At 36.5% G+C, this 27,834-nt stretch overlaps 2 protein-coding genes and 1 pseudogene across 2 annotated transcripts in view; 1 reads left to right on the top strand and 2 right to left on the bottom strand.

Moving 5' to 3' along the window:
- Window positions 1–733: 733 nt before the first annotated feature.
- On the top strand, window positions 734–9,429 carry SPX (spexin hormone). The gene is made up of 6 exons (XM_016140486.2): window positions 734–1,501; window positions 1,916–1,996; window positions 2,204–2,261; window positions 2,870–2,932; window positions 4,143–4,226; window positions 7,881–9,429. Exons 1-6 carry the CDS (start codon window positions 1,496–1,498, stop codon window positions 7,895–7,897), a joined length of 309 nt encoding a protein of 102 aa, XP_015995972.1. The 5' UTR covers window positions 734–1,495; the 3' UTR covers window positions 7,898–9,429.
- Window positions 9,430–11,652: 2,223 nt separating this feature from the next.
- The window catches only part of GYS2 (glycogen synthase 2), a 40,226-nt gene continuing 24,044 nt past the window's right edge, over window positions 11,653–27,834 (bottom strand). The window contains exons 8-16 of the mRNA XM_016140489.2: window positions 27,046–27,152; window positions 26,341–26,400; window positions 25,397–25,475; window positions 24,321–24,434; window positions 18,642–18,768; window positions 16,977–17,072; window positions 15,953–16,116; window positions 14,960–15,040; window positions 11,653–12,894 (exon numbers count right to left, since the gene is read on the bottom strand). Of these exons, the coding sequence (XP_015995975.1) occupies window positions 12,673–12,894; window positions 14,960–15,040; window positions 15,953–16,116; window positions 16,977–17,072; window positions 18,642–18,768; window positions 24,321–24,434; window positions 25,397–25,475; window positions 26,341–26,400; window positions 27,046–27,152 (1,050 nt within the window). The 3' untranslated portion in view covers window positions 11,653–12,672. The remainder of the gene's footprint in view (window positions 12,895–14,959; window positions 15,041–15,952; window positions 16,117–16,976; window positions 17,073–18,641; window positions 18,769–24,320; window positions 24,435–25,396; window positions 25,476–26,340; window positions 26,401–27,045; window positions 27,153–27,834) is intronic.
- Window positions 25,030–25,166, bottom strand: LOC118614419 (annotated as a pseudogene).

Raw genomic sequence — 27,834 nt, 5'->3', positions numbered from 1 at the left:
TAACCTCATTTATTTCGTAAGTGTTATCTTTCAATAGCAATCTTTTTCCTGCCTTAAAATCCTGCCTTAAAATCCTGCCTTAAAATCCTGCCTTAAAATCCTTAAATCCGATAATTCTTTCCTTTAGAAAAAAAAAAATCTACAGGCTGATGACCTCTTTGCTGAGCTCTATAGAGTTGTAAATTTCCAACTGCCTACTTCACACTTCTATTTGGATATCTAATATATTTTTTAATTTTAGTATCCCCAAAAGACAATTCATAATTTCCCTCTCCTAACTAGATCCTTATGAGGTCTCTCCAATTTCAGTATATGGTTTCATGATTCACCCAATGGTTAAGCCAAAAACTTAAGAATCATCCTTCATTTATTTTGATCATACTCTCATATTTTATTTATCCACAAGTTCTGTATTTTCAACCTCCAACACACATACCCAGTTCATTCACAGCCTTCCATTTCCTGCAAGTATCTGCCAAGTCTGAACCATCATCATCTCTTGCTCATGAATAACCATGTTCCCATATGAATTGGCCCATTTCTTCTTCTCCAGCCTCATTTCAAAGATCTGGCCCAATATCCACACAACTTTAACTCCATTGGTTTCTTTCTTCATCCTCAAAAAAGCCAAACTCTTCTCCATTCCAAGATTTTGTTTTACCTTCTTCTGCCTGGAATAACGATTCTCAGTCCAATTTATCCCATGTCTGACTCCACTTTATTCTTCCAGACTCACCTCGCCCTTGAGTTTTACCTTCCATAAAGCAGCCCACCACTTACCTTATTGCATTATCTTGCTTTATAAAGCATATAAAATGTCTGTAATTGCCTTATGTACCTGTTTACTAGCTTAGAATGTTTCTCCCCTGACTAGAGGATAAGTTTGATCAAAGCAGAGACCATATATTTTAATGCATGTGTGTGTTCCTTGAACTAAAAAGAGGAATGTCTAATGCATAGTAGATATTCAATAAATATTTGTTAAATAATTGAAAAGATAACAAAGTGAATAACTGATAACAAATTCCATTGAGATTCCCTAACCTTTTCATTTCCACTCAAATGATTCATCTTTAGTGATCATCGATAGCTTGATAGTTACCCAAAATAAGTCGTCTTACTTTATTCATTTACTTTTGATTCTGCCAGGAGTTATTTTCTTTGATGATGATGATGATGATGATGCTTTGATAAGCTAGTGGGAAAAGCAAAGACGATAATCCTGATATTTTCATATCTCCTTACTGATGTGGTCAGTATCTAAATAAATGATGTCCACCCATCATCAATCATTTCTCTACTTCCTGCAAATGAATCTTCCTGGAGGAGTCATCACATCTCAATCTTGAAGACTGACAAGAAGTCCCTGTGGACTCACTCTACTGAAGATCGGGAGGGGTCTTGACGCTAAGAATTTAAATGCCCCATCGTCAGAACATGATTGGAAAAGTCACAGAAAGTTGTAGTTATTGCCATTTCTGGAAAGGAGCAGAACATGAAGGCAAGTAAAGGTTTTATTTACTTAAGACTTTTAAACTAATAAACTTTATAGCTTTTACCTATTTAATGTTTAATAAGTATTTTAGAGGCTAAAGCATATTTAAACAGTATGCCTTAAAATATAAGAATCATTTTATTTTACTAAGAAAATATTCACACAGTTTTTCACACAATTCCTCATTCTGGTTAAGTAATAAAAATAATATATTTCTAATTTTTTTTAAAAAAGAGAACTTTTGTGGATTAACTAAAATGTAGACTGAGAAACCTTCCTTCGACCCCCACCTACCCCCACCTACCCCATAGTGAGTATTAAAAGAAAAAGGAGAAAAGTAAGGGATTTGTCTAGGCATCAAGGAAGAAAGCAGAAGGTCCTATAGGCACAGAAAGGACTTTCTTTGACCTTTTCTTGTAGGGACTCAGAAGTCTGGCGGCAACAACCTTGGCTCTTTCCCTCGTGTTTTCTTTCATGGGAAATTCAAGCAGTGCACCACAGGTAATCAGACGCAAAAAGTGAGGCTCCTGAGTGTTCTTTTTTCTTTTCCCTTACTTTATCTCTCTCTCTCTCTCTCTCTCTCTCTCTCTCTCTCTCTCTCTCTCTCTCTCTCTCTCTCTCTCTCTCTCTCTCTCTCTCTCTGTCTCATCGTGGTGGACTGGTCCGCAATGTCTTATTAACTGTGTTTCTCTTCTCCCTGGGTTGTAGAGACTCTTTGAAAAAAGAAACTGGACGACTCAAGCTATGCTCTACCTGAAGGGTGCACGTACGTTCCAAATACTTTGCTTTCCTTACAGCAATAAAGGAAGACCCTTGGGGGCGAGGGCATGAATTCATAAGGTAGATGGAGAGCTGTGGGGAGAGATTAATACCAAGTTTGCTCCTTTAAATAATCGAGGTCAAGGTCATCCTGGTCTCAGTTAATCGAGAAAAAGGGACAGTAAGGCAGGTGGGGGGCTGGAGGTGGGGAGGATAGAAAGGGAAGGCTCTCTAATTGTCTGATTAGAAATCCTGCATCCTAAATTGGATGGTTGCTGGCTCTTGCACAAAGGACGACTCTAGGGTTGTTTGGGAAACATCGCGCTGGCTGGTGAACCAGACTGCGGCTCCAAAGCCCCAAAAGTTCACTCACGGCATTGGGCAGGGGCGTGGGGGACCCTCCTCCTGGTCTCTTCATAAGTGCCTGGCTCAGCCCGAGTTTGCGGGTTGAGAGCTCAAAACCCTGCAGCTCAGCGCTGATGCTGACCGGGCGCCTCCGGCCGCCGCTACCGCTGTGTGCCCCCTTCTCTGCCCGGAGGCTGCGCGGAGCGGCTGCCGTTTAACCCCGATTGTCCCTGGTCAGGCAGGCGCTGAGCCCCGTGTCCCCTTTTGCAGAGGGGCGCCGCTTCATCTCCGACCAGAGTAGGAGAAAGGACCTCTCCGACCGGCCGCCGCCGGGTGAGTAACCGATGGGGTGACGGGGCCAGTCTGGCTACTTAGAGCGGACCGAGCGGCAGGGCCAAGGCGCCGGGCGAAGTCGTCGCCCACCGGGCAGGACGCGGCGCAGGCGCCACCGGACAGCCAGCCCGGGCGAGCCCCTGTAGGCAGCGGGCCGGAAGCTAGGGCTCGCGACGCCCCTCTCTAGTGGTGGCAGGGGCGGCAGAAGCTGGGGTTTGACTCGGTCGCAGCAGCTCAGATGACCCTTCGGCCACACGGTGTTCAGAGATACCCGGGGAGTTCTCCGGGGCTTGGGGTTCGACTCCCGGGGATAAGAAGGGGTAAGAAGAACTATGCAACTGCCCCCAAAATGTACCTCCTGGATTGTGGCAGGACCTTCACAGTTTCAACTTAAACACTGTTATTATTAATAAAATGGCGATTTACCTAGAAACTTCAAACGTATGCCCCTATTGCATTACTAGAAAGAGCTATCGAAAGATTCAAAACCAGAAATAGTTAATAATTGGATGCCATAAAGAATGGGACCACGGACTGTTATTTTTCATGATAAACTTTTCCATGGCACTGTAAGTACTTAAACTTTTGTTTACCTTCTTCAAGCAGGCTGTGTAATTAAACTTTTTTACTTTATAAGTGCAAGGTATATTTTCCCACTTTGGTTGTTCCCAATTTTAAAATTATGGTTCATGTTGACTCAGGATATTTTGTCTTTTGTCAACTTAGATTGGAAATAATTTTGTATATTTAGCAGATATTCCTTCAGTCAAATAATTGCCTTACACGTGGCTAAGAATGTAGATTATTATCTCAAACTGCTTTGGAAGGAATGAGAGAGGGGATTAATACAGCCTCCAAGCAGGATCACATTTAAAACTTTCTGCCCAAACATCCCATATTAAACTCAAAAGGGGGAAATTTCTTGTAAGCTCTTTATCTTAATCTTCTTTGCTGTCATGAAATTCTGTGTAGTATACAGTTTAAATTCTCTTCCATACCCGCTAACACACAACCAGTTGTAGTTTATATCCATAGGAAGTGTGAAATGTTTCAATTTATAAAAATTGGTTTTCTCTGTAGGGGCCCTTCGCTGTGGTATCAAAAATCTATTTCATGGAGGTTTTTCAGGTATTATAGAATACTAAAGTAGGATGTATCGATATGAATATTTAAACACTAATAGAATCTGCATCCATCTTTGTTTCACCAGAAAGACGAAGCCCAAATCCCCGACTACTGACCCTTCCAGAGGTAGCAGCTCTGCTGTTGGCTGCCTTGCAGAAACCACAAGAAGGTACAAGTACAGTGATGTCTTTCAACTGTAGGACAGAGAAACTTTGATTACTTTTGGGATTCTGTCTTGAGGACAACAAAGTTGCCTTTATTATTTATGATTCAGATTTTAAAAGAATTAACAGGTTTCTCCACCCCAGAAATTCACAGAATATTTATTATTTAAAGACCAGTATATTTCTCATTAGAGTGAGTCCTAAAAACATAAAACCATTTCCTGGCGAGCCTGGGGAATTCATATGAATTCCACAATCCATAGCCTATTGTAACTTTTATTTCTCTTAGAACTCTAGAACTAAAAAAACACAGAGTCCAACTTCATTATTTTGTAGTTGAAAAAAATTGAAGCCAAAAGAGTTTTAAATAATTGTAAATCCAATTGCTCACTATTAAAGTTTGAGCCTAATGAAATTGCTGAAAATCACCTATTTTTTTTTACTTACAAACACTGCAGTTTCATATGAGCCAGTTCTGATTTTAAGCCTGTGTAATTTCACTACACTAGACAGATTTTTCTAAACCAGTATTATGTGTAATGGAATATTGTCTTCAAGAGGAGATACTCTGTCCATGTAGCGCTAAAACTACTGGTTGAATTAAGGCATCTTGCTAACTGATGGGCCAGGGCTTTGGAATATATAATAGGATTGAGTTCAAATTCTGGCTCAGCGGCTTTACTAGCTGGATGACCCTGAGCCTTAGTATCAGATGGTAAAACAGAACAATAATGATATCTATGTGCAGGGTTGCTAAGAGCCAAATGGACAAGGAATATAAGTTTTATTACTATAAACAATAGAAGTCATCAAAGCATAATAAATAGACCTAGACTTTTTCCTCTCAAAAATTACAATGATGCCATATTTGTTACATAATTTAAGTATTAAAATGTATAAATGTATAAAATGGATAAAAAGTACATTGAGAGGTCTGGTGATCAAAGCACAAGCTGCTGGCCCAGTGCTCTGTGCCTAATATTGGGCAGGCCTTGTGGGGGAGGGGAAGAAAGCAGAAGGCACTTTCTGGCTTTCAGCTATGGCTTTGTTGTGGAAAAATACCTATAAGAGGCAAATCCAAGAGAGTGGGATAAAGGGGTCTTATGAACTTAGAGCAAGGCTGATGCTGACTTGGGCAAGGAGAGGGAATTATAATACTTAGTTAGGTAAATGTACATTTATGCATGCTAGGTGCCAGGCCCTGAAGCAGCAGAGGAGAACACAGATTAAGCAAAAACAAGGAGAATGGCCTTTATAGTGAAAAGACAAGGTGATCAGTCAGTGGAAGACCAGAATGTAAGACTAGTGGTTAGGATAGAGCTATGACGACTATTACTACCATTTCTACCACTTCTAGCTAATAATAATTGACAGCTTACTGGAATGCACTGGGTCAGGCACTATTCTAAGCTCTTGATACGGATTAATACATTTAATCCTCACAGTAACCCAGGGAGGTAAACACTGTTGTTATACATACTTTATGGATGAGGAAATAGATGTGGAGATAAAGTAACTTGCCCACTATCATGTAGCAGGTGCATACTAGGACTGAGATGAAGAACAGAAGATAACTTGCTGTTTATCTGAGAATCAATAAGACACCTTTTGGATTTTCAGCAGAGAGATGCCTAGTGAAGGAAGATGAATCTGATTATGACACATAGGGTGACAACAAGAGCAATAACAATAGCTATATGGGAACATCTCCTGTGTGTCAGATATAACCTTTCCAGATTAGAGCTAATCTTTACAGCTCAGAAAACTGAACCTTCAAGAGATATTGTTCACTTTCCTAAGGTCATACAGTAAGAAGGGAGATTGGGATTTTAACTCAGGTCTGTGTGGCTCTATAGCTCTTTCAGTTATGCCATGCCATTTCTCAAATGGATGGTGTTGAAGAAGAAAGGCTAGAGATGGGAATCAGTAAGGAACTTGAAGGAGCATAGTGAAGTGATGGAGTACAGTCAGTCAGTGGGAATGGATGGAGAGGCTCCACTCTGAAGTATCCTGGAAGGAAGAACATACACAGGGTCACTATTCGCTAACAGTATAAAAGAGAATCTAGAGTCCAGCACATTTTTTAAAGTTGTGCGTGAGAGTTTAAAATGTGATACTGATAAGGAATGAAAATTTCTATGGATATAATTAAGGTTCAGTTTGCAATGACAGAGACAGCCCAGTGAATGAAGATGTACACTTCAGTGGTTATCTACTGACCATCTATGAACTGGTTCCGTCAGAGTTAACTGGAGCACTTACTGAAAAATGCAGATTTCTTGGCCTTGGACTCAGAGATTCTACTTTTGTACTACATGAGTGAAGCCTCAGCATCTATCCTTAAGAAGTTCTCCCAAATTATTCAGATAATCAGTTAGGTTTGGGAACAACTGGAAATTCAGTTAATCAAGGCTGAAACCATGAAAATGGAAATCCTTCCTAGGCCTCAGATGTAGTGGGAGAAGGGCAGATAGATAATAAAGGATTGGCCTTGGAGAATTCCCAGAGTTCAAGGGAAAAGAGGGAATATCATATCAGTAAGGGACATTAAAAGCAGCAATCAGAAATGTAAGAGAAAAACCAGATTAATAACAAATTCAGAAGTCAAGGATGGAAAGTTTCAAGAAAGGAGTGATTATAAGCATGAAATATAATGGAACGATTAGTAAGAATACAGATGTCAAGGGGAGAGGAAGATGGTGTTGGCTAGAAGGGTTCTTTGAAAGTGATTCACAAGACAGCCACTTAACCCCCTTCCAGGGATATGATATGTTGTTCCCGTGCCCCTTCTGAAACCTTGTTTATAGGGAATTGGGGACAAGAAAGTAAACTGCAGAGTAAAGAGAAAGCAGAACATTTGCAATAAAAATATGAAAAATAGATTAAGGGTAGAGGATGCTGCATCCAAGATGATCCTTTCTGAATTCAATATTTGGCACACTTATGATTGTCGAAGTCAGTAGGAGAGTGCTAGCAAAGATGGGTCCACAGTGAAGTTTTAGATTTGATTGCTGGGAAGATGTACAGAGCCAGAAAGGACCGTGAGATAGAATGGGAAGGGAGAGCTTTTCTTCCCATTTTTGGAGTCTCAGGAATCTGTTATCATCTGACTCCTTAGCTGTCCTGCCCCCAGAAATGAAGCCTCATTCTCTAAAATTTTGCAATCTTGTCCCACAGAAAAGGATCCCTTCTTTCTGTCTCATTTCCTCCCCAGACCTCTAGCTCATCTAATAAGAGACTGTGTACAAATGCATTTCTAAGTCTTGTTTCCCAAGTAAGATGGCTTTTTAACAGGAAATACAGACAAAGAACCTTGGTGCAAACCAATGGCTCTAATGGTGGATGTATTAGACATGAGGTATACTTAGAGCATGATGTGTGGCCTTTTCAGTTTCTACCAAACATACCATGTTATGTTTTCATTCATTATGGAGAATCATAAGTGAAATGCGAGTTCCCTGATATGTCTCAAGCTGAGGGGAAACATATTAAAACCAAATCAATCCAAACTCAATTTTGGGGGGGTTTCAGTAGCAGAATGCATGAGTTAGCATAATTTAGGAGACTAAATGTTTATTTCCTGAGGTTCTCTTCATCTTATCTTTTCTTCTTTTAAAGCACAGAAAGTGTGTTTATTTTATATAATTTTTTTCTTATAGCTGGAGAAGAAAACTGATCAAACCAGATTCCTGAAAGACAGTCTGATAAACTGGTGAAAATATATCAATTTCCATTCAATTACAGTTCTGTTCTTATTGAAGATATAAACCATGTGAATAAAACCTGTGGACCTTTTTCACTTCATTAGTAATCTTAGGAACATGCACGGCTAGTTTTATTTTTCCGGAACCAAAAGTAATCCAGAGTTCTTAGCTGAGAACATCATTGCCTTTTTTTATTATTATTATTGTTTTAGCTCCCATTTAGATCACCCTGTGTCTTCCTCTTGAATTTTTTTTAGAGCACTTAAAAGTATAAGTCTGAGGACTCTTCAAAATATTCTTACAACAAATACCCATCTTGTTCTAATAATTCTTAGTGGTTGGTGTTTTCATTGTGTTGCCCACTTGCATTGTCTCACACAGCAGTGAATCTCCCTCTCTGTTTTCCCCCTCCCTTTTCTCACCTCCAAAGGGGGGGGGGGCACATGGCACATTAGGAAAGAGCAGAGTGTGATGCTCTCAGCAGTTCATCCAGGAGAGGTAAGTTACAATGAAAGAAGGCGAGAAAGGGTGACTGGGAAGAAGGCCTGTGATTAAAACACTTCCATGCTGTTGCTGAGAGGGGGCACCATTGGTGAGGCTGGAGCCAGTGGCAGGTTCCATAGCTGGGAGCTTTGCCTTTTGCTCTTTGGGGAGCTCCCTGAATATAGCTTAGAAACATGGATCTAAAAGTTACTAGGAAATAAACAGATGGAGACACATTCTGCTCCTACACTGGGCAAAAAGAACAAACATTTTTTAGAGGTAACCCATTTTCCATGGCTAAACAGACTCAAAGAGTGCTTATTCTAATTGGCAAGAACTCTAGGCTTTATTTGATGTGAAAATGATACATAAAAGCACCCTGATAATGTAAGTGCATAGTAATATACCTAATTTTCTGTTTTTAAAAGTCAATTTGGGTTCAATGCTATCTGAAACCCACACATATCCTACAACAGGCATAATAATGTTTTTGTAATTACAATATGACCATCATGTTAATTAATAATTATCAAAAGTTGTTATTGATGAATGTCATAAGTAGAACGTATTGTGAATTCTTATTGTCATCAGCATATAGCCATTATTCAATAACTAAAGAATACTGTTATACGAATGTCTCTAACTTGGAATCACAGTTTTACTGTATTAAGTAATCAAGACCCTGCTTGTAAAATTTGTCTGTATCTTGTTTCATAATTGGATAATGAAACTCTGTCCAAGTAAATGTAACATTGATTTCTGCCAAAAAATATTCTACCATTAAAAAAATCTGTGTGGCATTATAAAAGACATCTGTTGTTAATTATGACTTGATTTTAAAGTGGATTTTCTAGGCAATGCAGATACCCAGTTTATTGAGAATTATTTACTCATCTGACATAGACTTGTACATGTTGGCTATTTAAATATGGTGTCTATTCCCAGAACACTTTTAAAATCTATCTTATGAAGTCATTCTTTCTACAGAAAACTAGAACAATCTCAAGTATTTCACAATAAAACAGAGTTTTTAAAAGCTGTCTAAATGACCAATAGCTGTGAAAATAATAATCAGCTCCAAGTAATATAAGTACTTGAATTCCTTGAATTTTCTTCTGCTGTACAGATGTGCTTATTGACAGTTATTACATAAAGGCCCCAATCCCATTTGCCATAACTTTCTAACTCAGGGTGTCTTTGCAATTCTCTTTATTTTTACCTGTTTCAAAACTGAAATGAACAAGTGATCAAAATTTTTCATTTTTATGGCTTGCATTTTAAAATTGGGAACTGTCTTCCTCCAGTGCATATCCATGTACTAGAATACCCCCGCCTCCAGGCTGGACTTGCCGCCACTTTTAGCACAGTTCCAGTTGCTCTTCCCCTCTTGGCTTCTGTATCCTACTTCCCCTGTGGCTATCAGTGACATTAGTTATATATATATATTACCTCCAGTGTGGGTTCTCAGTTACTCTTTATTTCCTTGGATTTCTCCAGGGGGAGCCTCCTCTCTTCCCACAGCACCATGGAGATCATGAGAGAGAAGAGAAATTGAAGAGTCCCTGATGTTAGAGTTAGCCTCCAATTCATATTTCTGCTTTATCTGGTCATGAGAAATAAAAGTTTATATCTCATCAACCTTGAGTTACATTATTTTACTTCAGCTTAAGGAGAAAGGGGAATTGGCAATGTAACCTGTTAGTCTCCTCCTTCTGGACTCTAAGTTCTTCCAGGCAGAGTTCATTTCTAATTTGATTTGATCCTTACAACACCATGTGGAGTGGGCAATTGTATCTTTCACGTTAATTCATAGAAAGTTGAGCTCATCTTATGAAGCCTCTTCGAACCTCTCCAAAATACACCTGACCAGTCCCTCTTATGCCCTGGAAAACTATTAGTGTAGCACTTGTAGTATTTTATATTCTCATCTGTATATGTAAAAGTAGTTTTATTAACTCTAACTCTTACCATAGAAGGAAGTATGGTACAATGAGTAAAAAAAAGTCTTGCTGTCAGCTGGTCAAGCACACACAAACTATTTTCTGTAGTTCCTGTCCTCCAACTTATGCTTATGTTTTTAAAAGCATCATTTTTTGTACCTTTATGTTTCCCAGTAAATACAACTGGATACAAATAGGATTGTTAGATGACTCTGTCTAGAACAGTGTATATGATGTATATAGTGTGTTATTATTGTTACTAATATTATATAGTGCATATTATATGTCTAGCACAGTGTATATAATGCACTATATACATTATATACACTGTGCTATATATGTATATAGTGCATTATATACACTGTGCTAGACATAGTCATCTAATAATCCTATTTGTCACTCCTCACTGGGCTTTGTCAAATCTTGGGGAAGGGACAAATAAATAACTGAGGCGAGGGGATGGAGTCAAGTACAGCAGCTATCTGAATAGAGGATTGAGTGCAGGGTAGAAACTCTGCCCCCTTCACATGCTACTCAAAACCAGGTGTTTGCAAGTTAGTTAATTTCTATGCATACTGTCATTTGTAGTCATTTCTATCAGAAAACTATGATTTTACTTTTTTTTTAAAAAAAGAACACTTGAATTTTAAAGTTTTATATTATGAAGGTATTTTATTGTTTAGCTCGTGCTTTCAAAAACAGTGACCCCATCAATTACCAATCAAGGGTATCATTTGAATACAGTGTGTCACAGTACCAGGGATACATTTTCATGATTATAACAGTGAAACCCCTTTTTATCATGATATCTTTCTGGCACATCAGGAAAAGAGTGTATTATAATACAAATCCACCTTATATATTTTTTTGATCTTCAGTGTAAAGCTTTCCAAACTACCCTGGAGACACTAAGTTAATTGGCATCCATAGGGTACTTTTCAAGGGTTGGGCTTTACAAAATTTATTTCCCTTCTTCCTGAATCAGGTGAGCTTGCAACCATTTTCCATTCTGGCCTGAACTGTTGCTTGTATCCGCCATTCTTCTACTTTTTCCTAACAATGGGGCAATGGGAGAGCTGGATTACAGTTTTCGCTGGTCTTGAACCATTTGACACACGGTTATTGTACTCTTCCTTTGTTGCCATCAATAATCCATCAATGAAAAGACCAAAACTTTTCTAGAGCCTCTACTGACCTAGGCTAACTGATGTGCCAACCAAGGTGTTAACTGTGATCTAAATGTAATGATACTCAGTTGTAAAAAAAAAAAAAAAAAAAAAAAAAAAGGCAATCCAAGAGTGTGATTTTTCTTTTTCTTTTTTTTTTTGCAAATTAGATTTAATTACATTTAAAACGTGAAAATGCTGAATTACAATCATTCAACAATGTCTTTAAGCACATCATGAACGTGTTAGAGACACTGTCCTTACTATAAAGTAGACTCTAAATTTTCTCTGTTATCTTTTTTAAAAGATAATTTTAAATGTCCTTCAAAAGTCATTATTACATAGCAGGTACTTTACAGATGTCTTATTTAAATGAATAAAAGATTTTTAAAGAAGGCGTTATTAATGAAGGTTAAATATTTAAATATTGATATATTCATTTTGGATTTAACAACTTATCATCTGTGGAAGACTGACCAATTTTTCAAAAACGCTTTCCTTTTAAACAAAAAAGTTATTATAGTCAGATGGTACAGTCCTGAAGCTAACATCTTCCTGGCATTCATTTGAGAAGAGAAATGATCTTGTAAATATGCACTAATATGTATCGAGATCTAGATTTAGGTTAGCTATTTTCTTATGGATTTTGATCACCTGCAAAGCTGGATATAAATTCACGTTCTGACTCATGTGGAAAATGAAAATAAAGACCAAGTTATTTAAAAGATGCATGTAGTACACATTCACAGCTAAGAAAAAGATTCTTTGGGGTGAGAACAGGAGACTTGTTTGGTAGGTATAGAAGCTGTATAAATACTAAGCAAAGGATTATGGTGATGATAATTTGAAAATAGACAAGTTAATGGAAATTTTTATTGCTTAAATTAACCATGTTAAAAATACATTCTGCCTTCCTCCTGTAATTAACTCTCTTCCTCCTGCCTAAGTTTACTGGGGGAAAAGGAGTTGAGGAAAATAACTTGGATTTTATTATAATTTATAAAATTGCTACTCAATTTAATCTCCACTGTTTAGGCAGAGAAGAAATCCCACTGTGACACTTAAAAGAAGAAAGTAGAATTTATGGCATTTTCATTTCCTTAAACAATCATTCTTACTCTGTTCTCACTAAATTAGTGCTGCCCAACAATGCCAAATTCAGTTCTTGTATTCACCATGCAGCTTTTTCTTGCCATCAGGAACATGACCCAAAGGAAATGGTGACTTGATATTTAACCGATCCCTTTCTGCCTCCTCTTCTTCATCATATCTCTCATCCTCATCTTCATCTTCCACATCACTGCTCTGAGGACTGGAGGCCTGAGACCCTGAAGGAGAAGGTGGTACTGAGGAGGGCCTGGGATATTTAAATCCTTCTGTCTGCCAAAGACAAATATAAGACACAACATTATTATGACGACTTCTTGATTTTCCAATGATGTGAACACTTTACATGTGCATTTAATAAAAAACATAATTGGATATTTTTCTGTGGTCTGTTCAGGGGCTATTAATTTTGATTTATTTTGACTCTGGTACCAACAAGCTCAAGAGAGATTCATTAAATAAATAGCTTTATTTTTTATTAAGCATTGATATATGCCAGATAACTATCTATATGTTATCTTATTTAATCTTTGTAACGACACTCCAATAAATTTGCTTTTCCCATTTACAGAAGAAAATTGAGGGTTAGAGAGGCCAAATGATTTGCCCAAGGTCATACAGTACATAAGTGGTAGGGCAAAGATTTGTACTGAGGTAGTGATCACTCCAGAACCTTTCATTTTAACTACTATGTTACACTGCTGATAGTCTCCATGTCATCTTTTAGATTTGCTCAATGAAATGGCAGGACATTGGCTGCCTAGGCATACCATAGACAGACAGTCACTACTAAAAAGAATCCTGGAAGCCAGACCACTTAGCTGACCCTGAAATTCCACCAGCTACTTTTATGAGCAGATACCACTAGGTTTTAATCAAATTGCCCTTTTACCTAAAATTCATTGCTATAACATAATTGATAAACACATACTAAGCACCAACTATAGGTCAGGCATGATAATGGCACTGAGGAAACAGATGAAAAACATGATCCCTGCCCTCTAGGAGGCCACATGCTTGAAATGGGGAGACAAATGTATAAAATTATTACAGTATTTACCACTCTGTATTTCAACTATATTTATACATAATTATTATGTAATACTTGTATAGTCATTTCAAGGTTCAGATACTCTCCCTGAAAGCCACACAGAAAAAGAGCTGAGTCCTGGCTCAGAGTACATGCTCAATACTTAACAGTTGAATAAGTAGCTAATTGGATGAATACAGCTGAATTATCTTCAAACGGAGTGTCTGCCTCTAAATAAACTAAGCAATGAACTCAGAATTATGAATATAGGAGTGGAATTTATAGATTTGAATGATTTACAAAACCCTTTCATCTTCTCAATGAGCAAATTTTACATTGGATATAGATGGAATATAAGTTGTATTATTAGGCAAAATTATTTATGCTAAAAGTGACCCCTGATTGGGAAATTATATCTGAACTTGGAGAATGTAAAAATACTAAATGAGGATCTATAGTTTTTGGGAATCCCTGAATTTGCTGACTGTTGCAATTCAGCATATTTCTGAGTGACTGTGGAAGATGTCTGTGGAGATTTACATGAACTACTGGCTCCTCTGAGTCACAGAAGCTATCTCATACCCAATGGTATGGGTTTTACCTTCTGGTACCTACACTGTCACGTGACAATAAGAGGGCAAAGAGGTTTAGCTCTTGGACCACTACTACACTGCTGTAAGGACGATGCCATTAAAGAGAGATGCCTAATGCTGCTCTGCTTCAAACTGCTTTTCCTGTCTTAATCCTTTTAAGTGATTCTGATGACAAGTGACCTATCCTAGTCTCACGAATATAATGTCTAGTTGTACTTTAGGAAGCTCCTTGGTGGGCACTGCTGAATGGAACATAAATGCTCATTTTGTTCAATTCCTCCTGTGGTGCTTGGATTCACTCTATATTAGTCCTGGCAAGTTGTCATCCTATATTTAAACACTTCCTTAGATACCAAATAACTTCCTGTTAGACCAGGCCACTTTATTTTTGAGCAACTCTCAAAAAAATGGATGTCTAATGGAGTGGTTTTGAGCACTAAGGCAGAGAGAGTTCAAATATGGAGATGCTTCTCCATGACATGAATTAGCTGATGGTATGCTCATCTTATTATACATGAGGCTAACTCTGAATCAAGGGCTTTGAGTTGGCTTGATTTGTCATTTCCTCTATTCTTTGCTTTGATGTGACGCTATGAAAACGTATGATAGTTTGTGTACTTAGCTACTTTCAAATTAAAAAGTATTGTTGAAACTTATCACAAATACATTTAGCTTTCGAAACAAACAAACAAAAAACAATATATGAAATATTTACCGATGGTGGTGATGTAGGTTCCATATAAAATTTATCCGGAAAGGCTCTGCTTAATGTCAAATGCCTGGCATGCTGGTAATACTATGACAGAAGAGCAATGTGCAGGTTAAAAAAAAAGATTCATATGCTTTGATAACCAAGTTATATAAAATGTTATTCTCCTAGTTATGAAATATATTTTTTAAAAAGTGGAAGATTTTATTTATCCTAAGTTTGAGAATCTGGGAAAAAAGACAGTTTATAATTTTATTATTTTTCAATGACTAGGTAAAGAAATACAAAAATTGGAGGGAAAAGCCATACTGGCCTTACTGAACTCTGAATTGAGTGCTAAGGTGACTGAAAACAGTAGTTTTTTTTTTTTTCATAAAAATTACTAAGTACTAAGACTAGTGTGTATAGAAAGACAGCAAATGACAACATCTATCATTTGTCTGGGGGAGTTTACCAGTATCTAAGTAGATACATTATGTGAAGGCAAAGTCAGCTTCGTTTTTATTAAATCATCCAGTGCTAAGATATATGAACATCTGGGTATTTATAAACCTACTGCATGAAAGAAGATATTTTCTTCTGCACTTGTCATTTTGAAAAGCAATATTATTCCTACTACTCTCTGTAATGGAAGAATAAGATCACGTTATTTCTTAGAATGAAACAAAGTAGGGACTTTTCTCTTGATGTTTTCCTCATCCTCATGAAATATTTCTGTATACCTGTTAAGCATTAAGTTTAAGAAATGAAAATATAATAGCTAGTAATATTAGTGCTAGATCCGTATGAACTTGCTGTTATGGGCTCAGACTAAATGTAAAGAATTGGGCTTAGGACTTTGCAAATTCATATTAAGTAAAAAAAGTAGGTTACAACATCACTGAGATTTTAACAATTATGATACCGAGTTGACTCTACAGATTATGACTAGAATCAATACTTTTGTACTCCAGTGCGATTTCTAAAGTGATCCACTGTGTTGACCACAAACTTGCTTACTCTGCCTAAGTATCTCCAGTCCAGAAGATCTGAGAGCCTCTCAGTTCGGTTTCTCTGGATAATTCTTTGGCGGCGTGACTGTTTGCAAAATCCATAGAGAAACTGAGTCAGCTGATTGCAAGAATCATCAGGAGAACGGAACCGCCTGTCAACAATGTAAATACCTGAGGGACACAAAAACCAAAGCACAAGTAAAGAGTAAGGCTAAACTTAGGGCATTTTTTCTCTTAGTCCTCAGGTTCTAAGCTAGACTGCATGCAGTATTTACTTCCTAACTTCTCTATTGCCTCTGATTTGTCTTTTCTGTTCCAAAGCTGTATTTCTTCTAACAAAATAGATCTTGCTTTAAAAAAAAATCTGGCAGTATATGGATACCCTGGATCAGTGATGCCCTCATCCAGGGGCTGCTCACTAACCAGAATCTCTGGGATAAGACCTGGGTGTCGGCCTTTTTTAAGCTCCCCAGTGTTCCCAGCGTGTGGCCATGGCTGAGAACCACAGCTCTAACCTGATGAAAGAGAACAGTGACAGTGCAATTGCAAAAGACAAGGGAATTAACAATGTGTAGGCAGAGAATCCAACCCAAACTTTTCTTGCTGCTAGGCAACACAGACAGAGAGAGATGCAGATTCTCCTGCATTCTTAAATAATGTAAGTGAATTTTCTAACTTGGCACAAACTTTTAAAATAATTATGTTGACCAATATACATACTCTTAAGGCCATGGTTATTGTAATATCACTTCTAGGTATTAGAAGGCCAAACCATTTCAGGGGGGAAATGGTAAAGAGAAGGTTTATCCAAGTTTAGCACTTCTTATGCAGTTTGTCTTTTGGGCAATATATTTAATATTAACAGCATTCTTATCTTTCCTCAAGACCATGTGATTAAATTTATTTTTTGTTAGATAAGTATAAACATTAGTTTAATCAGGAGAGCTTTAAAGTTAGGTCTAAAGACCCTGTGCTTTATTTGGTTAAAGGTCACTTCTCCCTGGGTTGGAATAATGATGAAAAAATCTCACCATAAGCAGTAGGATCAGCCACGTGCTCCTGCATGAAACAGCCAAAGCCGGAGAGGTTTGTTGTCACACTGGGGATGCCCATCACAGTGCATTCAGCTGCCAGGGGACAGACAAAGGTTCGCTTCTATATCCTGTTATGCACGCAGAGAAGAAAGCCTCTCCCTATCTAGTAACAGCAATGTTTACTTTGTGCCAGGCACAGTACTAAGCTCTTCACATGTTTACTCCTTTAATCTGCTCAACAACCCTGTAAAGTAAGGCTATCATTATCTCCCTGAGGTGTGGAAAAGCGAAATAGGTTGTCCAACTTCACAAAGTCAGGGGACGGGGGGAGGGGCAGGGAGGGGGCTGTTTTTGAAGCTGGGCTCCCAGCTCCAGAGCTCTTGCTGGAAACTGCTACTCTATACTGTCATTCCCGCTGGTTTTGTGCTCCATTCTAAGCTTATGTTTCTAAGTATTTGGCAAGTTTATGGAGTAGGCCAATGTTTTGGTAATGACCAGCTCCTATCATAGAAATCCCTCTTGGCACAAATCCCTTCCACATTCTCAGGTGCTCAGTGAACCTCATGGTCTCTTTCAAATCTCTCTCACCTTTTAGTCAAAACCTGTTTTCCAGAAACTATCAGATATGTCTTAAGAAACATTACCACTCTCGCGGATATCTGCATTTTTAGCAAGGAATTTCTATTTGATTATGAAATAACTTTTGGTTGACTAGTGCAGTTGGGTGAGAAAAAAAAAACAATTTCCACATTACCCATGAAGTAATACAATTTAAACAGTGGTCTTTTGTCCTGCTCGGCAAGTGGTTTCCTTTTTTTTTTGGGGGGGGGGGGGGGGCGGGGGCGGAGTAGGGCCATTGGAAGAGAGGAAGATAAGTTGGGATTATTGACTCATTTGAGAATCTGATAAAACTTTAGAACTTCTCCCTAGAAAAATGTATGTGTATTACAAAATTTTGCCTACAATTCTGTGGAACATAACAGATCCTTATTTTTTGTTAAATACTCTTATTAACATGCATTTAGTAAAATGTCAGGTACCCATTTATACTCACTATATGTTCGCTCAGTGAATTTAATGAAATAAATGCTTATATTCATTGGATTTTCTCAAAACACAAAACACAGACTTTAACAAATACTTACCGGCGTGATTTAGAGTTAGTACCACATGAAATGATTATTCTTTAAATAAAATTAGTTATCTCATATGCTAACACCAAACTTATATCACCAGAAGTTTCATCATTTCTGTAATTATAGGTTAGGTAAGGAGTGACCTCTTCCTCCAGTTAATTTAAAACAGAATGACTCATTCGCTATGGAGTATTTATCAAATTTCTTCTTCTGTCTACTTATCTTTTATAACAGCTTTGCTGACCTATATGTTAAAACACTAGCTATATCTCCTCTATCATTTTGGGTTAAGTTTAACTTTGCCCTGTAAAATGATGTTTTGGCGAAAAGTCTGCAGTTAAGTTATACAATATTGTCTTCGACCAACATAAATGACTTCCCACATACCCTCAGTCATTTGTGCTTTGGTTTTGTGTTTCTCTATTCCATAGTAAATTACATGTCAACTTTGAACATCATGCACACATGTGTAAAATAAAATAGCAATAAAATTCTAAACATTCCGCAATCCATACATGTCCCATACCTGGAGTATAACCCCATGGTTCATAGTATGACGGGAATACTCCAAGATGACAACCTCGAACAAACTCTTCATAATCCATAGGTAACAAGGGGCTGGTGGAGGATAGGAACTCTGGGTGCAAAATCACCTAAAAAAGGAAAATTCTAATAAGAACGAAAAGAAAGAAGGAATTAAGCAAAAAAAAAAAATTCCTATAATTTGGTTATTTCAATACTGTAAAATACTTGTATTCTAGATTTAGAGAAAAAAAGAGAGAGAGGTAAGAAAGAAAAAAACCTGAGTGCTTCTTTTCTCCTCTCTCCATTCTGCATAATCATCTACTCTGTGAACTAACTCTTCCTCAGTTTCCAAGGCCTAGGCTGGAGGCTAGGGGGTTCGTGTGCCATTTTTGTTCTCATGCTAAACCACATCCTCCGAACAAGATTTTATTGGCAATAAAGTTTTATTTGGTTCTCTAACTGCTTCTAATTTGCTAAGGTCTTACTCAAAATGAACAGAGTGAGCCTTTAAAAATACTAGCCATTCACCTGCTCAAAATATTTTAGTAGCTTCCCACGCACGCAGAATAAATGCCGAAGTGTTTACCATGGCTTTAAGTAGTGATATGCTGGTAAACTGAAAAACCAAAGTATAAATTTATATTTACATGAAAGTTTAATATAAATCTTACTGATATAAAGGATACCATTATAGCATACCATTTCCAAATAAAAAATGTACACACAAAAATCTGCACACAGATGTTTATATCAGCTTTATTCATTATTATTAAAACTTGGAAGCAACCAAAATGTCTTTTAGTAGGTGAATGGATAAATAAACTGCTATATCCAGACAACGGAATATTATTCAGGGCTAAAAAGAAATGAGCTATCAAGCCATGAAAAGACATGGAGAAAACTTAAATGCATATGACTAAGTGAAAGAAGCCAATTTGTAAAGGTCATAGACTGTATAATTCCAACTTTATGAATTCTAGAAAATGTAAAACTGTGGAAACTATAAAAAGATCAGCAGTTACTATGAGTTGAGGAGAAAGAGAAATGAATAGAGCGCAGAGGATTTTTAGGAAAATGAAATATTCTGTACCATACTATAACAGTGGATACATGTTATTATATACTTATCAAAATGTATAAACTGTACAACACTAGGAGTAAACTCTAATGTAAATAATGAATCTTTGGTGATAATGATGTGTCAGTGTAGGTTCATCTGTTATAACAATGTATCACCGTGGGGCAGGATGTTGATAATGGAGGAGGTTGTACAAGTATGGGGCAGATGGTCCACGACTCTGTACTGTCTGCTCAGTTTTGCTGTGAACCTAGAACTACTCTAAAAAATAAAATCTATTAAAAAATATAATACTCCTTATTATAAATTCTATATAGTCAATTAATTATCACATAATGTTTTTGCTGATTTTTGAGAAAACCTTGTATTAATTACCAACTTGTCGTTTCGATTGATGACTGAATGTAGTTCTGATATAAGTGTTGGTTGATTACTTTGTGAATGAGCAAAAGAAAGTGAAATACAGAGATGTATGTCAGAACTTCACAGGTTCATCAATGACATGAGTAACTTCTTTGTTGAGATGGATGTTTTTGATACTGGAAAAATATTTCCTCATGTTTTTGTGTCAGTCACAATGTAATGACTACAGGCACAACTTTTAAGTTTAACCTTCATTACTAACATTTCTCCGCCACTTTCTTAATTCTAGACAATCAATATGCAATCAAGACATGATGTGTAGTGTTCACTACTTTTGCTCTATAAATACTCCACCATGGCCAATTTCAACCTACCAATGAAATATCATTAAACTAGAGAAGGAAAGAGCAGTAGCACATCATTATAGAGTATTTAAACCATGGGCGTACAATAGCCATAAATAATCTCAGGAGAATGGGTAATAGTACAATGAGATAAATAACTAGGCTGTGATGAATTCCGAGCATTACCTTTTTAATAGAATTTATTTCTTTTTAAGTTTATGTAATTTAATTTTAACCAATGGCTGTGTTCAAAACGGGCTCACAGAATTTCTGAAAATTAACAATTGGCTCTTGTGCACTGGCATGAGCCAGTTCTGGGACTGCACTGCCTGTAATGTTCTGCGAAGGCAGAGACAAGCAAGCATGACTGTAATAGTAAAGTCGTGAACAGAATAGCTGCTTAACTGGTCACCTGGATGAATGAATCCTATTTATTAGAGGTCTCATGGAACTATTGTTATCTGTGAGCCTCCCTCTATATCATTTATTAAAAATAAATGAAATCTGATTTTAAAAGTATTGGGATTATATATATATATATATAGTTATAGAGTTATCTATACCATATATATTTAATATGATATATAATTATATAATTATAATTAGTATTATATATTTGTATAATATTCTATGTAATATAAATATATTAAAGTATAATATAAGTAATATATATATATATATATATATAAGTGCCTTATAAAAGAAGAAGAGATCCCTAGTGCCCTCCACCATGTGAGGCCACAGCAAGAAGTTGCCATCTATGAACTTGGAAGAAGGCCCTTACCAGAACTCAACCACACTGGAAACTTGATCTTGGACTTCCCAGCTTATGGAATTATGAGAAATAAATGTCCGTTGTTTCTAAGCCACCTAGTCCATTGTATTTTGCTATAGCAGCTCTCAACAAAAAGCCTAATTTGAGTTCCTATTACATGCAAAGAGCTGCACTTGGAAAAGAAACAAAAGATACAGACACCAACTGTCGGGGCAACCATCAAATTGACAGCGCATTATACTCTCTTGGCAAATAGCAGGAAAGGGGGATTTTAAAGGCATTGTGCCTACTTTGGCATTTCCACATTTAGGAAAATTTGTACTCTTCAAAGTCCATTCTGGAACATGAAAACACCATGGCTCGTTTGTTTTGTACCCAGCCAAACAGAATGATTGCATAACTAAAATAAGAAAACAGCTGTCCGTTCCCTAAAACAGCCAATTGCAGAAGCCCAGGGCAGAGAAAGAATATTAGAGGTCAGCCCAAGGTTATAGGGAGGATTAAATAAGATCTTATATACAAAAGCCTCTGGCAGAGCACCTGGCTCAAAGCAGGCCCTGGGGAAGTAGGAAACAAATAAACAACAATAAACACACACACACACACACACACACACACACACACACACATACACACACACACACAACTTGTTTGACTATATTTATTCTAGGACTGAAGTAAGGTCCCAGGAAGTTAATTATTTTCACAGAAGGGCAGGACAGGGTCTAAACCCGAAATCTTCAGCCTAGCCTCTCCTCACTATAATACATAGGCAGGATAGAAGAAAAATTCAAGATCAAAATAATCTGCAGCATTTCCTGAATCAAATGGTCACATTTATATTAAAAAACTTGTCAATCCACTCTGAGATTTAAGAACCACTCTATGGATTTCTATAAATATACAGGGAATCAGATATATACAAGCAATCAAATAGTTATCTTAGCCCAGGCCCTGAGTTAGTGTCAAGCTTTTAGAGGATATTGTTAATAAAACAAAATACCTAATTCTGAATTAACCAAAGTTCATCTCTTCTAATGAATGTATATCATTAGAAGTTATTCTTTTATTTCTTTTGTTGTGAGTGTGTTTGCTTTATGATAATAAATGAAGATCTCAAAATATAATTAAATTGCATAAATCTACTTTGTATGAGATAAACTTCCTTTTCCATTCACTATACATGGGCCATGTGCTATCATATCTTTGTACCTTTTTATCTACTTCTTTTTCTGTGTGGTGAGCCCTCCCTCCTGTTATTTATGTGATAAACTCTTGCTCATTGATCAAGATCTAGCTAACATGTCATCATTTGATCAAATCCTGCAGTCAAAGACATATCTTCCATCTTTTACTCTCACCAAACCCTGATTATACCTCTCTTCTAAAAGTTATTAACTATCAGTAATGTGCTATGTACATAAATGCAACATCTATGTATGACTCTTTAAATCCTCACAACAATTCTGTGAGTGTGGGCCTATTTTATCATCATTTTGAGAAGCCTAAGTCCAGGCAAATTAAATAACTTTATAAACTGAATAAGTGGCAGAGATTTAAAGGCGGCCAGTTCGAGTACAGCCTTTAAGGACTTGGTATCTTACATCTTCTTCAGAGATGTGGCAGTCTCAAATTTGCTGCTCAGATTTCCTTTAAGAGATTCTGGCCCGCGGATTTTGTCTGACAGGCCCAACTGCCTCTGCTCTAGATCCACCACAGTTGCTGCTCCTGGCCTATGGGACTGGCAGAGATGGGTACTAGTGCCAACTTATGTCTTCCCAATGAGTGATTCTTTTAATGAGCAACTTTTCATTGGGAATCCCTGTCCCTATTAACAATAATCCTATTAAAACCATTGTATCCCAGTGCTCATAGAACAAGGCAGCCATCTGCCTGCCAACTTGAAAATGTTTTGGTAGGTAGAAGGTGGGATTTACATGTGAAGGTAAAATGTAAAGAAAAAGTTAAATAGAAGAAAACGTATGTAGTAACACAGATACGTTAGAAATAAGTCAACAGTAAATCACAGCATTGTGCACATGTACACACACACAGACCCACGCACACAGGGGCACCTTTCGTATTAAGAAAGGAGACACTGTAAAGTAATACTGAATTTGTGTAGCTGTTGAAAATTATTTACCTGGTAGGTTTTTTTGTTATTGTTTTTGTGGGTGCACGAGCACACTGGTATGTGTTTTCTTTCGCTAACTGACAAGCCATGTTGAATGGTCTTGGTCAATTCGTTTTCGAGTCACTATATAGTGCTGCTATGTGTGTACATTTTTCATTTTTATGTATTTGTTTATTTTTATGAATTCTAGCTTTTTGTTAATTACATTTGCCTTTCTGTGGGAAAAAGGGGGGTGGGGTGAAACTATTTTAGAACAGGGCTGCAGTCTGTGGCTCTCCTTACCACAGCCTTCCTTCCTGCTCTCTTCACGGAGTCTGACTGCACCTCCCTGCCGGCTTGTGGTTTCAATCTCTTTATCCTTAACAGGAGCTACCACCAATAAATGTTTTTCTGTCTAGTCCTGTCTTGGTATCTGCTCCTCAGAGGATGAAAATGGAGAAAATAAAATATATACGGCATATGATTGCTGCTTCAAAAAACTCACAGTCTTTCTGGAGAAATGGGCACGTAAATTAAATATATATTATATAAAATTCAATGTGATAATTTCTAATTGCAGTAGATATAAAATGTCTTGGGAACGCAGATAAGGAAACAATTGTTCTGTCTAGAGTACATAAATGTATATTAAGGAAAAATGCAAAGAAGAGAGTACTTTTAGGTTGGATCCCAAAAGAATAGTTAGAATGGCTGAAATAAGTGTATTTCAGAAAGAGAAGATAACATTAATGAAGACCCGGGGGTATGAAAATGTTTAATAAAGTTCTCGTCCATTAGATCAGCAAAGCAAACTTTGTTCAAAGCTTTCAATTTCAAGAGACCTTTCAGCCACAGTCTTACCCAAAGCAGAAAACAATTCATTTTCTTTAGAAATATATAAAACGTTTTTGATAGATGTTAAAACAATTAAAGGAGGCTTCCAATAAATTCTCAATAAATATATTCTATTTTATTTTGAAGCGACCCACATAAATGTTTAGTTCTACCTTGACTCTATCTGTGCGGCCGTTGAAAAGTCCAATCCGTCTAATGGTGCTGAGGATGGGATCAGTGGAGTCATCAATCATGTTGTGAGTTGTCACTGGAGGCAAAGACTGTCGCTGAAGTAATGGAAGGAAATGTCAATAGTAGCAAGAATTAATGTGTGACTAATTTCAACAATAGGTCATTGGCGACACGTCATCCAACCTTTTTGCCTTGTCTTTTGAGATGACACTGATGATGATAAATAAGTTTTATCTATTTCAGAGGAGGATAATGGATTGAAGGACTTTCTTCAGATGTTGTGAACACATGATACTTTTGTTTTTTTTTTACCTGCAATCATTATACGAAAGGTCAAGACTTCTTGCCTGCTTCTGGGACTTATTTGGAATAGGGTGTCCTGAAATCTTGACTCAAGATGAGCACTCTCCTGGATCCTTTTAGTGGGGCTGTCTTCTGGTGACTAATGCTTCCACTATTATGACAAGATTTTGGAGTATGCCTAAAGAACACTTATCTTTCCTTCTTAGCAATAATTCTACGTGACTGGGAAACGAGTTGCCTTTTCTCTATTGCACTCAAAGTTCTATGTTTTTTGAAAATTTTGTGTTTGTGTTGCCATTGCAATATACACAGTTTTTCAATTGGATATATTAGTTCCAAAGAGTGTGTGTGTGTGCGTGTGTGTGCGCGCGTGTGTGTCCGTGTCTGGGGAGGGTGCAAATGCAGTCCTCTTTTACCACAAATTATGTGGGAATTTCCCACATTTAGGATTATCAAAGGGTCAGGGTGAGCCTTACCCCGGGAAAACCACCTTTGTGACCATATTTCCCCTGCCAGGTAAATATTGAATGAATTTTTTAACTGAATACAAAAACAAGTTCCATGAGATTTTTAAAAGGAACCCTAAAAAGCACTCATAAAGAGAACATACAAAGTTGTCATAGGTGACTATATAAGAAAGACTTTCTAGGTTTTGGGATTAAAAATTTCCCAAATTAGCTCGTTTTGATAATTTAAAATATTGACCTAAACTGAGTTTAACAATTACGAGATGTGGTAGGCACTTTTTTATTACCTGAGTTGAAAAGATGGCTCTTTTCATAATTGTTAAATCATCTCTATCCAAAATATTGTTCATGTCAGGAATTTCTCCTCTGTGGGGAAACATTAATAAGACAAATAAAAGTAACTGGCACTAGTTTCATTCTTTCTATGTATCACTGTTCTAATCACTTTAAAAATAAATGTAAAGCAAACAATTTCCTAATGAAGCTCACAGACAAATTCCTAACGTGTAAATAAGCATGATAAAAGAACACATTTGATAGTGTAAAAGAAAATTGAAATTTGTTTTTAAAACATTGATGTTGACCATCAGGGAGACACTATCATTATACTTTGCCTACTCCTTAGTACTACATTCCAAAGTGGTGTACCTTGTCCATTTATAAGTTGATATTTTTACTGATAAAAAGAAATGATGCTCACCTGCCACCGGGTCAGGGAACAACACAGCTTTCTCTTCAGATCGTAGCAAAATCCGTATATTTTATACATTTTTATTTTGTAATACATTTAATTTGATTTCATTATTTAGATTTTATTATTTATACATGTATATATTTCATTTATTTTATTTATTAAAATACATAAAGTTTATTATTTATTAAGTAAATACATGCTAATATTAATTAATGTTAATTAATAAATATGTTAATTTAATATATACATAAGTATGTACTTAATATACATTAAGTTAATATATATTTAGACTAAAACTCTCATGATCTCAGCTTCTATTTGGCATAGTAACCCTAATGAGATTCCCATTAAATTAGAGTCTATCTTAATATATAAATATGAAGGATAAAAGAACACCTGCTCAAATGATATGGCACATCTTCAAAGGTTAGTAATTCCTTTATGTTTGAAACAAAATAAATACATTATAGTATCTAAATTGCTGTTTGAATAGTGACACTCCAAATGTTTGGTGTGTTAAGTATTCAAAGCACCTACCTTAATAATGCATCATAGAGTTTCTTTCCAAACTTTTCCTTCACTGAATGTGCAGTGTCCCTGTGTAATAGAAAGATTTATAATTTAAACAGTGTCACAGTTTAAAATCTTTATTTTTCATAACAAGTCTGTTATTTTGTCAGTGTATACTTTTGTATAACCTCTTCAATTATTTTCCTATTTGCTAACTTATCTCGAGTTAAAATCTCCAGATCCGAGGCAGCAGAACACTCTGACCTGCCCACAGAGCTTAACATTTTTTTTTGCTTGATGATATTCAGAAGAGGGCAGAGGGCTGGAAGGTGGCGGTAAAGATGTAACAAGACTGGGAGTGTGTTGATAATTATTGAATCTGGGTTATGGGCATGTAGGAGGTCATATTATTAGTAACTAATTTCTTTACTTTGCCATATATTTTTATATTTCCACAATATATTTTTTTTTAATTCAACCCATCTTCAACAATTTTTACAGAGGCTTTATCGTTCCATGGTAGCTTGTTCCAAACTTTTTATAGTAGTACCATTTTATAGGCATTACATAATCCAACATAGTAGCCAAGTGAGGAGAGAACCAGGTAGTATTTGTGCCGTAATAATCTTAAGGAGAAAAAAAAAATAGTTCAAGGAAATATAACACAAATCACACACATAAAAAATCCCTTTACACTTATTGTTCAAGAACATTCTCAAGACATGAGATTACCATAGCTGTTTTCGTACTGCCTGGCCTTTCAAGGTTTCCACATTGAAATTATTTGTCTGGGCAGGCATTATGAAAAACACCACCACTGTGACATCACTTTTATGCATCTAATGAGAGATCAGAAAACAGAACAGAGTCAATGACCAAAGATCAAATGTGTGACAAATGGACCTTAAGCTTTGAAAAGATCATGTTTTAAAATGCCTTTAGATAAAAACAGTACTTTTTATGACTCAGAGAGAAATTATACCCACTTTACTGAGGCCTTTTTTTTTAGAAGTTTTAATATAAATTGGGCTTTCAATAGAGATTTATCAAGTAATAATTTAAAAATTCAGACATAAAATATTTTCATAACATCAATCACCTAAAATATATAGCATCGATATTGATATCACTGTGCTTTTCTGTGGTTAAAAAAAGATAACATAAATGTGAGTTAACTTTACAAGGCCAAAATTCATTCTTTAAATTTTCAGATTGGAAAGTTAATGAGGATTTAGTTTTGGTTTATTCTATTTTTTTCCCTAGCTTATACACATTGATTGGCACAACTGATTATTTACTTTCTTCTGTAATATGTTATGATATTCCATTTTAATTTTTTAGACCTAAGGTGAAGAAGGTAGCATGTATGTAGCACTTTTGGTGTGACAGACACTGTACTGGGTACTTTGAATGCATAATTTAAGCCTATCTTTGTAATAACTGTACACTGTGAATATCACTCTCCTTGTTTCCCTAATGTAGAAAGAGAGGTTCAATACAGGAAGGAGTCTGACTTTGTAT

This window comes from Rousettus aegyptiacus, unplaced genomic scaffold (genome assembly GCF_014176215.1).
Source record: "Rousettus aegyptiacus isolate mRouAeg1 unplaced genomic scaffold, mRouAeg1.p scaffold_m13_p_2, whole genome shotgun sequence".
Classification (NCBI taxonomy): domain Eukaryota; kingdom Metazoa; phylum Chordata; class Mammalia; order Chiroptera; family Pteropodidae; genus Rousettus; species Rousettus aegyptiacus.
This window is presented reverse-complemented; position numbering and strand designations above follow the sequence as displayed.